This window comes from Schistocerca nitens, chromosome 8 (genome assembly GCF_023898315.1).
Source record: "Schistocerca nitens isolate TAMUIC-IGC-003100 chromosome 8, iqSchNite1.1, whole genome shotgun sequence".
Taxonomy (NCBI): Eukaryota; Metazoa; Arthropoda; class Insecta; order Orthoptera; family Acrididae; genus Schistocerca; species Schistocerca nitens.
In genome coordinates this window covers 638,534,785-638,547,320 of record NC_064621.1, presented here as the reverse complement: position 1 = coordinate 638,547,320, position 12,536 = coordinate 638,534,785, and the positions used below count along the sequence as shown (strand labels likewise).

Sequence of the window (12,536 nt, the reverse complement as noted above, 5' to 3'; positions counted from 1 at the left end):
ACTTCGCATGTACCGATCAGCCCCCCCCCCTCCTCTCTCTCTCTCTCTCTCTCTCTCATATCTATGTTGGAAGAACATTAACAGTACCGAATGACTGATCGAACGAAACCTCGTGGGTGAGCCAACGGACTTGCCGCAGGGGTACCAGTTTCCGAAGTTAAGCGCTGTGGGGCTTGGCTGGCACTTGGATGGACCACCGTCGCGGTCTGCCGAGTGCTGTTGGCAGTCAGCCCTGTGAGACCAATTGAAGAGCCACTTCACTGCGAAGTAAGAGCGGTGTGCTGACCGCCTGCCCCTACGTATCCACATCGAGTGACGCCTAAGGGCCGAGGATGACGCCCGGTGTTTTTTTACTTTGTGGGTGAATTAAATATCTTCCAATATATCCTGCGTGGTATATCTGTCACGACTAGATTCGACGTTCCAGAAGATAAATTACGACTGTGTCTGAGTCCAGTGACCGCTCCCCAATTACGTAGTGAAACGATGTTTGGTATTTTCGTCTATTTAGAGCACTACATTACATTTATTGATTTTGAAAATCAGATGCCAATCTTCGCACGAACCGTTGATCATATTCTTCTTGCGCACCAGAGTAACATTCCTACATACATCTGTGTCGCACTTAACAGTTTCAGCGAGGCTCAAGCGGTTGTCGCTTCTGTTTCTAGATTTCCGGTGAAGGCGCCAGCTTTCCACAACTGTAACCGATGAAAAAAAAATCAGTTATTTTGTGAATAATCCTATCTAAAAAGCTTAATGTTTACTGCCCATCATCATATCTAAACTTAGAACTTGTGAAACAAAGTCCACTCTCAATTTCAACAAGTTGCGAGAAAGATACGATGAAGTGGGCCGCAAATGACACTGAACTTTGTTCTAAAATCGGATGTGATGATGACTGACGTAGACAGAACATAACACTCTTCGTAAATAAATAAATATCCGATACAGACAGTATTATTACCCGAAGTTTGCATTTCATCGCGGACTCTTAATGGGAATTTACTTCGTGTAAAAGAAATCATCTTAAAATTACCTGCTTACTTATCTGTGGTAAACTGATAACCAATAAAAGTGTATCTCGTTTGTGGTACGAACCTTCCGTGTGGAAATTTAAAATTAGCGTCGATGCCAAGTGAAGTAGAGTAATTCCTCAGGCCCGTTGTTATACACGCAGCCCGCAGCTCGAGTGCTCCGTAATTTTTTTTGCATCGCTGTGCCGTACATTATTTGCAGGATGTGCTCTACAGATATACAGTCTAAGTGTTCTTAATGAAGTGGCAGGTGAGTGGCGATACAGGAAAAACCGTCGATACATTCTAAACCCACTTGTCGCGGCCCCTTATCAGACTCGAGTGCAACAACTTGCGACACCGGAATACGAAAGCTACTCCAGTTGTCAGATACGACAAACACTTGCAAAGCGTTCTTCTTTTTTCTCCCCTAAGGCCCGGTAAACAGCGTGCGTCTCGAGAGCGGCAGAGCCGGCCTTATCAGCCGTGCCGGAGTGTGATGACGCGGGTCGCTGGGACCCCCTCATTACTGGCTACCGCTGACAGCCCGATAGAGCTCACACTTGCGCAACAGTACGCCGGGCTGGCTCCTCTCGCACAAACATCTGCCACCGTGCCTACTGTCGAATTACGACGCTACTCGGCCGCATGTGATCGCTGTTTTTTCGAAAGACAAACATCGAGGGGGCAAGCCGGGTTATCGGTTCTGTCGAGCTGATAGAATAAAAACATGAACGCGTCGCTAGACCACGTGATTTTGAGTACGAGGTTTACGGTCACGTCGAAGTTAGGAGATACTCAAAAGGCCCGCTTTTATACGGCATCTATTCACAGGGACGTGTACTGATAGAAAGTGAAATCTTACGAACAAGGGGGGCCCACGACGTTTACTTCATACTTTGCACACCTTTAGTAGGCTATTGAAACAATAATGTTAAAGTAGCAAGGTGCACTACTGTGGCAATTCCGAGAAAATCGCAAGATGAGTTTTATGCGTCTATTACGTAACTGATGTATCTATGCGTAGGTGCGGGATGGTAGAGTTCGTGGTGGTCAAGTGGTTACATTGGAGCTTTCGTAAGACGAACCTAGAAGAGGCGGCGGTTCGACTCCCGCTCAAACCTTTACTTTTGTAGCACAAGTGTGATACTCAAAAAACTTGTACCTGCACTACTCGTTCTTGCCTCATTAGCTACATCTTACGCTATGCGGGTTAACTGTCAAATGGGGCCTACCTGAGTGAGTGCAGGTCGGGGCGACGGGGTGCAAAGAAGTTCGGAGTACCTGACCAGATTGCATGCGTAAGGGAGTTCGTACATCACGACACGCACACATTTTCATGAAAACTCTACGCATTGTTCTCACGATTAAATTTAATCAAAAATAGTAAGCAGTCAAATAATACGAAATTCACTACAACTTCATGCAAATACACGTGTTTTTTATTATGTTACGTCCCAAATTTCATAAATTGAATAATATGACAAGTGATGAAAAAGTGGATTAAAAATTAAGGGTGAGCGGGAACCACTAACCACCCTACGCACATACATATCTGTTACGTAATAAACGCGTAAAACTTCTCGGAATTGTCAGAGTACTGCAACTTACTATTTGCACGTTATGTTGTTTTAATGGCCCAGTAAAGGTGTACAAAGTGATCCCAACGTCCTGGCTTCCCCTTGTAAGTAACGATAGTGCGGCGACTGATCAATTCAGAAATAGTACCACAACTGCCTACTGGACTTCGTCCATGAGGGGGAAAAAAAAAAAAGTTGATCCTGGAAAGTACTTCATCGGGAAACCGAAGTCGCAGAACAAGCAATGCCCGAGTATGTAACTGAGAGTGATGAAGCCTGAGTAGTTATGTAGGGAAGAATCGCACTGAGTGAGTGGAATTACTCAAAACGTCTGTTTGTATACAGCAGGGGATAAACATTAAACTGAAAGTAATTCACTTGCCACTAAAATTACGCTCTACCAAAACTACGGTTTGGTAGTTTATACCTATACATAAATGACGAAGTAAATGGCAGGATTACCTGTACTACTGCTAACATTTGCAGGAAAAAAAAAAAAAAAAAAACCGCAAACGCCTTCTCTTTGTTCTTTGTTTTACACGTAATCAGAACCTCACATCGTTCAGTGTTAGTCCTTTGCGCATTTCATATATTTGCAGTATAAATTGCATTTTGTGAGTAATAAAAATTAGTTGATAGCGTAGCTTCTGCGTTTTAATGCAACGAAAGCACCTAGTTTTGCTGCAAGTAGCACGGTTTACACGTAGAAACCTAAAACATGTACGTAATTACTGTTACTTTGTACGCAGTGGAACGTCCTTCATCAGGATCAAAGGCGAAAGTTTGCCGTTATTATCAATAAGTGTCAAGTTATTTATGAATAACACAAACATGTTTTATATAAGCGCGACGAAGTATCTAAGCTGTGTTTGGTAAGTTTTGTTTTGCTTTTTTTTATATAATTTTACTTTAGGAAATTGCGTTTCCTAACAGAATATAATAAATCTGTATTATTTTATATTTTTACTACAACATTCCTATGTTTCACGTTACAAATCAGTTTTAAAATGAAACCTGTACTAAACATTGATAATTTAAATTTTGCTATAAATACTGTTTATTTTAAAGTGACAGACAGGAGGATTAGTATTTGCAACAGTAATGTTCCATAGGTTACGCGGCCCTTTATACAAGGTGTTTCACAACTCACATGGCACACTTCCAGAGGGGACTTAGTAGATCAGGTTTTACGTAGGAATTCGTGTCCGGAAACGTCTTCCAACTACGTCACAGAGCGTCGAAGTTACAGACTCCTGTATGTATACACAGGATGATTCCGTGATGATGATATATACCGGTACTTTCAAGGATGATTGAGAGGAATAAATCTGAATGAGTCGGATGTTGTAAGCGAAAACCGTTCCGGTAACTCTCACAGTGGAATACATGTACTGGTAAGGTCGTAGGGTAGGCAACCTTCAGAAGTGGTACAATGGACCAAAGCAAGGGAAGAATGTCCAATAAACATGGACTCTAAGATGGCATACCTTAAGCGCTACGAGCATTTGTTTAATAGAGGAGATGTGTTTCACAGAAGCAAAGATGGACAAATGCTCGTAGCAGTTTAGTGCCCGTGTTTACTGGACTTTTTCCCTTGTTTTGGTCCATACTACCACCTACCCTACAGTTTTAGCAAGAACAGTACCAGTACCTGTATTATATAGTCAGGGGTAACATTCAACTCGACTGTTTCCAGTAAAGGGACCATTAACTCAAATTGATACCTCTACCCTTCTCCATCGTCTTAGATAGTTTGTATTATCACCACGTAATCACCCTGTATATATGCATACATTTACAGGCGCCAGCGCCTTTAACTTCGACGCTGTGCAGCGTCGTTGGATGACTATTTCCGGGCATGGATTCCTATGTAAAACTTTATCTAGTAAGTCCTCTCCACAAAAGTGCGAAATACCCTGCACATCCTCAGTCGGTTTCTAGAAGGTTCACCGCTTCCAGTTTCTAGGGGAATCTATCAAGACATTGATCGCGTGCGCGTACAAAGCGACCGAAATGAAGTAACACCCGACAGGTAGGCAACACACCAAACGTACAGGTAACGCGGTTACGATCTTAAATGACCGAGGCTACTAGGAAAACTAGTGTAATCTACTCTTACGTATGATAGTTCTACAAGTCTACTTGCCATGCAAACAACAGTCGTACGGCTACCACGCGGTATGAAACCGATCCATCAGAAGTCGCGATACCTTCACAATGTTTTCTCCTACTGATGATCTTCTCGGATTATATGCTACGTACTGATTGAACATGAAATTCAAAACCATGCCACGGATGTATTCTAAATGTGGAACAAGCCTCATTCTTGAAACTGCTTATTCGTGTAGATTCATTTACCACTACACACGCCTCACAATCCACGAACCTATAATAATAAATGAAGACCAAAATACCTTGACTCACAATAGTACACAGTATACAACACTACACCATAGGTTTCGCTAATGTTAACTAGTCCATTTATGACTGAATATGGAAGAAACTGGAATAAAATACGAAAAGTACACTGCTCAAGTGCGTCTTATATGAGGTATAAATGTTAATTATTACAATTATTTGGGAAGTAACAGCAGTGAAATTAAAATCAAATACATCTAAACATTTCAACAACAATCAGTTTTTCAAAGGGATTTATTGTTAATTTTCTTTTCTTTTTTTTTTTTTTTTTTTTTTTTTTGTTTGCGAAGAGAAGTGATAGAAGAAACTAACGGAAACAGGTTCAAGAGAAGTGACGCCTGAAGTGCGTGCGTACACACACACACATAAAACGAGAGCGAGAGAGAGAGAGAGAGAGAGAGAGAGAGAGAGAGAGAGAGAGAGAGAGAGAGAGAGGGGGGGAGGGGGGGATGGTGGAGGTTATCCTAGTGTGAAAGACGGACTCACCCCTACTACGGCGTTCAGTTCCGTCATCGTGACCTGCTTAGCCCGCTCCACCGCCGTCGCCACCTGTTGTTGATGCTGCAACACAAGACCACAAAATATCACTATCTCTAACTCTAGTCTCCTCAGTGTAAAAAGTAATCTCAAATTAGGTCGAGAAAAAACTGCCGCTGTTTTGTCCCGTAAAATTCTAGACAAAATAACTGCAGTGTGTAACAGACGTGAGGCGCAGGAGGAGGAAAGGTGGGGGATGCTTGATTCCGATGATCAAAATAAGGCAAATTATTTCTATTAATATAGACGGATAAAAAAATCGCAACACCAAAAATTAATACAGATTACTGAAATTTGGGGAGTACATGTGTCAGGTAACCTATTTAAGTGATTAACACTGCAAGATCACAGATTAATTTAAGAGCGAGGGAAACCACTGCAAATGTGAAATGCTTATACACCAGAATGTTGAATGTAAGCTCACAAACGTGCATGCACTGTGTTGTACAAGTGGGTCACAGTTCCGTGCCTGTTACTCTCGGTCGGCCAATACAGGGACGGCTAACGCTGGTTGTGGGTGACGCTGACATACCGACACACCGAGCAGCACGATGGGTTACAACAGCGGTATGTGGACGAGCGTTATCCTGTCGGAAAACACCCTCTGGAATGCTGTTCACGAATGGCAGCACAACCAGTCATAACAACAGACTGAGGTTGCGTGGGATTACCTCGAGAGTGCTCCCGCTGTCATATGAAATCGCACCCCAGGCCGTACCTCCAGCTGTAGATCAAGTGTGTGAGACAAGATGGCTGCAGGCTTTCAACTGACCTCCCCCTAACGAACACACGGCACTCACTGGCACCGAGGCCGAACCACGTTTCATATAAGAAACCAGCAGACCTCCATACTGCCGTCCAATGAGCTCTGGCTTGACAGCACTTAAGTCGCAAATGGCGGTGGTCTGGAGTCAGTGGAATGCACGGCACGGAGCTGTCCTCGAAGTAGCCGAGGCAAACTGCTGCTTTGCAGCACGATTCGACGGAGCAGTGCAGCCGAACACGATGGTCCTGTGTCTCGCTGGTGCGAAGTGGCCCTCCAGAGCCCGGTATTGTTGCCACCGTACATGCCTGCGGCCATCGCCGCCAGAAACTATGTTCAGCGGATCCATTTCTGCCAAGTCTTCCCGCAACACCGCAGAAGAAACATCCAGCTTCTCGCAGCCCATTTACACGACCTCGTTCCCACTCTGTGAGGTGGTGTTAATGGTGTCTTTGTCACCTTAAAAGCAGTCCTGACCACGTCCAGTCTCAAACGTAACTATGGCACGCGACCGTTACAGCGTGTATTTAAAGCAAACCCTCATAGAAGCGCTACTAACGCCACTCTTATGCGACTGGCGCCAAATATGAATCGTCATCTTTCAGATGTAAAAAACGCCTGCCAACTTTCGTCACAGTTGTGCAACTACTCCTGAGTGCTGCGGTTGTTTTTCCGTCAGTTTATGTCCTGTAGTGTGATGGTTGTGAAGCTCCGGCGTTGTACAAAATGTAGCATGTACCCTTATCGCAACGGTTTGTTCACGGAGAATGGAGTTCTTGGTAGATGTGCCATCGTAAACTTACGTAACACTGAGAGGCCACGTGCTAAGTCCCCTTGAAACAGCTGACACTTTATCAACACCGATGTGTCCGTGCGGTGTGTTCGTCAACCGATCGGACCGTGCTCGCTGCCGTGACACGACTGGCTGGACCAGCGCACTTTGAACTCGTCGACGGACAGGCTGCCTGCATCATTTGTGTCATTGCACTACTTGGCTCGGTGCGTCTGTTCGAATGGACCTAGGCATCATCGGAAGCCTTCGTAGATTCGTACTGACGCATGCACTGCCGCTCACGACCGACATTATAAACTGTGTGTCGGACCGAGACTCGAACTCGGGACCTTTGCCTTTCGCGGGCAAGTGCTCTACCCAGTGAGCTACCCGTCCTCACAGCTTTAACTCAGCCAGTACCTCGTGTCCTACCTTCCAAACTTTACAGAAGCTCTCCTGCGAACCTCGCAGAACTAGCTCTCCTGGAAGAGTCTTGTCTTGTGGGCAAAGTACGTCCTTCGGAGATGTATGGCTTAAGCCAGTAACAACGCAACTGGCGAGACTTATTCGTGGAAGCGTGTTGTCTTGTTTTGTGCATACGAAAAATCTGTTTGTTATAGATATGTAGACACGTGTTATGTTAGCGCATTAATTCATGATGAAATCGTGTTGCAACGTGGAAAAATTTTGTCATCGACAAAACATTATGGTAAACGCGTACTGTAAGTATTCACTAAGAATGTCGGCAGATAATCAGTCCGTAAGTAACAATGAAGCAGTGCATTATCTTCGTATTTATTTAGCAACACAGCAAATTACTATGACCAAGTACTTAAGATACTAATAACAGCTTAAAAAGGCATAGAAGTTGAGAACAACAGAAGAGCATAAATCGCAAGAATAACAAGCTATCAGCCGGCCCCGGTGGTCTAGCGGTTCTGGCGCTGCAGTCCGGAGCCGCGGGACTGCTACGGTCGCGGGTTCAAATCCCGCCTCGGGCATGGGTGTGTGTGATGTCCTTAGGTTAGTTAGGTTTAAGTAGTTCTAAGTTCTAGGGGACTTATGACCTAAGATGTTGAGTCCCATAGTGCTCAGAGCCATTATTAACAAGCTATCATTTTTTATACAATGGATTTCATCCTGGTTCACAATAAAGAAGTCAGATAGCTAAAAAGCGTAAATGGCCTTGTAGAGTAACGCGGTGAATCGTCTGCTGTCACCATGTTGACATTCTAGCGAAGTTGGCTTTTTCCATCGGTAGTACGGAACAACACATCTGCCGTCGTATACTCCTATCTTGTTGACATTCGTTCATATTTTTTCGTGTAAAGCCCGGGGCGTTTCTGTATTTGCCACGCTTCGGTGAGATCAAAATCGTCGGCAAGCGCAACCCATTTCCACACCTTCGGACAGTTGGCGTAACGGGAGCAAAGGATTACTTTGTGTTTATTTTAAAATATACTTCGACAATAGTATTTGGGGCGCCGGTAGGTAGGTCCTATCGATTCAGTTGATACGCAGATGGTGCTGTTTACCACTTCCTTGCTGGCCTGTGTGGCCGAGCGGTTCTAGGCGCTTCAGTCTGGAACCGCGCGACCGCTACGGTCGCAGGTTCGAATCCTGCCTCGGGCACGGATGTGTGTGGTGTCCTTAGGTTAGTTAGGTTTAATTAGTTCTAAGTTCTTGGGGACTGATGACTTCAGAAGTGAAGTCGAATAGTGCTCACAGGCATTTGAACCATTTTTTGAGCCACAAGAACGCACGAGGACGTACAGCTAATACCAGAAACAAAAACAGTTTGGGGAAAGTGGAGCTCTGCCCTCGTCTATCTTACTGAACTGTGGTTTGCATTTCTCTTCAAAGCCGTATGGCACATTTCGATTACAGAAGCTGACGTCAGTCGCCACAGTGGAATGGTGCTGCAAGCGGGGTTACGACGACGCGTCGTTCGCACTGCCCACTGTGCCGCAAATCAGCCTGGCGCAGGCAACTGGGAGGGTGACGCGGTGCTCACGACCAGCGCCGGCCGCGAGCAGCACAGATTACGAATGGCGGCCCGCCGACTCGTTTAATGGAGCCGTCGGCAGGCGGAGAGGCGCCGTAATTGAGATTAATGCCGACAAGTTCCCGCGTGCGAGCGGGCAGCGTACCGCGGCAGAGAGGGGCCACCTGCCCAGCTGTTTGCGCTCTGGTTGTCGCCGCTGCACCGCTTCTTCTCGCAAATAGGGGCCGAACGTTCGCGGCTTCATCTCGACACACGTCTGCTACACTGAAAGGGCCGCTTCGTAGTCCACTGTTGCGCTGCATCTCTGCCTGCTCTCGCTACAGTGACGGATGAAAGTATTCACACACTTCGGTCCCTATAGAATATATTTATTAGGAGGTAAGATAACCAGAGCTGTTATTTGGTAAACCAACAGTATCGGGGTTCCTTCCTAATCTATTCGTGTCAAAGGACTAGCTTAGCGCCAACTGCTTCGCTCACGTACTCTTGGACTTTAGTCTGCACATACTTTTTCTTGTTTTTCCGTAATCGAATTTTTACATTATTTACAAATTACAACACCTTCTAACATTTTCACACTAAATTTCACCGAAACACGATATTCCTCAAGTTTACTTCAGACCAAAAAGTGATTCTGGTACCTGGAGCCCAAAGTTTTTGTAGATCATGCCTTTTGCGTTCTTGTGGTGAAGCTTCCATCGCCTAACACAAATTTCCTTCTGTCTAACCGTGAAGTAAAATATCAGTTTTCACAGGTTCAGCTTTAAATTTTTTTAATTTAATGAAACATTTCCTCAAAATTTCTCATTCCCTATTTCGCACCCATAGGGGTTGCATTTCCAACAACAGTGAAATACGTAATTTTATTTGTAACAGAGAAGCCTAATTCAAATTGCCGTTGACATACCTTTGAAAACCACTTAGAAGTTGAGTTTCCAGACACAGTTAATCGCATTTTTCTTTTTTTAATTTCTAACAGAGAACCAAATACAAATTTTCATAATTTAACTTCAAACATGCTTGCATAATCAAATATTTGCATGAACATTTGACCCCCTTTTTCACTACCACCGAGGTTTCATTCCCAAAAACAGTGAAATATCTATTTTTTATTTCCAATCTAGAAGCCTAATTCAAATTTTCATAGATTTACTTTTAAAAGTGCTTTGATAATTAAACATATTCATAAAATCTTTCATCCCCTATTTCACCCCCTTCGGGATGGAATTTCAAAATATCTCTTCTGAAACGACGCCTACAGTATGAGATCACCATTTCAAGTTTCTGTCCTTCGTGGTTTGGACTGGGCGATGGTCGGTGAGTGAATCAGTCAGTCGGCACACTGCCTTTTATATACAGAGGTCAACTAAATTAACGTTCTGCAGAAAGTAAATAAAAATTCTGTACCAGCCTGCTTCACACAGTGCGGAAAAAAGTATACGCACACGGCCAGAACTGCAAGCGTAGAAACTACTAATGAACCGCATTCAGTGCAGAGCTGCGCCTCATGAATATTAGTCCTGATATGCGGTGAATGCCGTGGAAGGAACAACTAAATGGGCCGCAAATCGAAGAAAATAACGGTAGAGGAAAAAGAAATAGTTATCTCCTAAAATGAATACCGAAAATCATTTTCAGAAATAGCTAATAACTGAAATTATTGGAAGAACCGGGCAACTGCGCAGTCCGCAATATTGCGATTTAGAGAAAGAAATACTCTCATTATTAGCAAAAGAAGAGGTCGACCACAGAAGATAACGCAATGGGAACGAAATATATTAATAAGGATGGTGAAATAAAATTGTAAATTTGAAAACTGTGCATTGCCTGCGCATTTTAACGAACAGTTCAGGGAGAAAAATCACGCCATCGGATGTTCCTTATTAAGAAATGCACATCATGTAGCTAGGGTAGCTAGAAGAAGACCATATATCAGCAAGAAGAGCATGAAATTGAGACTTTAAATTGCTAGAGAGCATAAAAGCAATAACACAAGTTTCTGGGACACGACACCGTCCACAGATGAAAGTAAATTTAATAAATTTCTAAATTATGGCAGAATTTAGATGTGGAGATAACCATATAGTGAGCTGAATCGCAAGCACATGCAACACGCAGTAACGCACAGTGGTGGAGGAATTATGGTATGCGGATGAATGGCTACATCTGGTGTTGGGCAACTTGTTTCTGTTGAAGGTAACATAATAATTTGAGTATTTAAATATCCTACCGGATTACCTGCAAGAAAGTGTCGATAGCTTGGGTTTACGCACATACTGCTATTTTCAACAAGACAATGGCCCTACACATATAGCGAAAACTGTTCGTCTGGTCTCATGTTTCCAGTACAGAGCGCAGACCCTAAACCAATTGAACATCTTTGGAGTGTGCTTGAAAGAATGGCCAGAAAACATGAAATACGAAGTGAGACGGCCCTGAAACAATGTATACAAGAAAAACGGCAAAATATTACCTCAGAGGCGACCAAAACACTTGGTGACTTCATGTCAAAGAGGTTAACAGAAGTGTTACATAGAAGAGGAAAGCCTACAAAGTATTAACATTGTCATCCTACTTATGTACATTGTACTTTTCTTTGTAGGAATTAATACATTTTTTCACTATACGAAGCCAGCTGGTACAGAATTTATTACTTTTTGCAGACTACAAGTTTAGTTAATTGGGAAGGAAACCCCATACGGTTGCTTTACCAAATAACACATCTGGTTGTCATCTTTAGTTCTAATAAAGGTATCCTACATGAACAAATTAATCGGACACTGACAGCCTGATAACTTTAACGCAATACATCCGGAGAAGCACAGTAGGCCTTTGGCATCTCCGAAGACTGCAGTAGTATTCGGCGCTAACTTAGACAATTATTTTACTTTATACAGCTCCCAATCGCGCAGGTTTCTGTGCCAAGGAATGTTGTTGTTGTGGTCTTCAGTCCTGAGACTGGTTTGATGGAGCTCTCCATGCTGCTCTATCCTGTGCAAGCTTCTTCATCTCCCAGTACCTATTGCAACCTACATCCTTCTGAATCTGCTTAGTGCATTCATCTCTTGCTCTCCCTCTACGATTTTTACCCTCCACACTGCCCTCCAATGCTAAACTTGTGATTCCTTGATGCCTCAAAACATGTCCTACCAACCGATCCCTTCTTCTAGTCAAGTTGTGCCACAAACTTCTCTTCTCCCCAATCCTATTCAATACCTCCTCATTAGTTACGTGATCTACCCACCTTATCTTCAGCATTCTTCTGTAGCACCACATTTCGAAAGCTTCTATTCTCTTCTTGTCCAAACTAGTTATCGTCCATTTTTCACTTCCATACATGACTACACTCCATACAAATACTTTCAGAAATGACTTCCTGACACTTATATCTATACTCGACGTTAACAAATTTCTCTTCTTCAGAAACGATTTCCTTGCCATTGCC

At 43.6% G+C, this 12,536-nt stretch overlaps 1 protein-coding gene across 5 annotated transcripts in view; it reads right to left on the bottom strand.

Annotated features, from left to right (window-relative positions):
* Window positions 1–12,536, bottom strand: part of LOC126198482 (transducin-like enhancer protein 4) — a 510,722-nt gene that overhangs the window by 240,337 nt on the left and 257,849 nt on the right. For all 5 annotated transcript variants that reach the window (XM_049934844.1, XM_049934845.1, XM_049934846.1 and 2 more), the window contains one exon: window positions 5,501–5,575. In XM_049934844.1, the coding sequence (XP_049790801.1) occupies window positions 5,501–5,575 (75 nt within the window). The remainder of the gene's footprint in view (window positions 1–5,500; window positions 5,576–12,536) is intronic.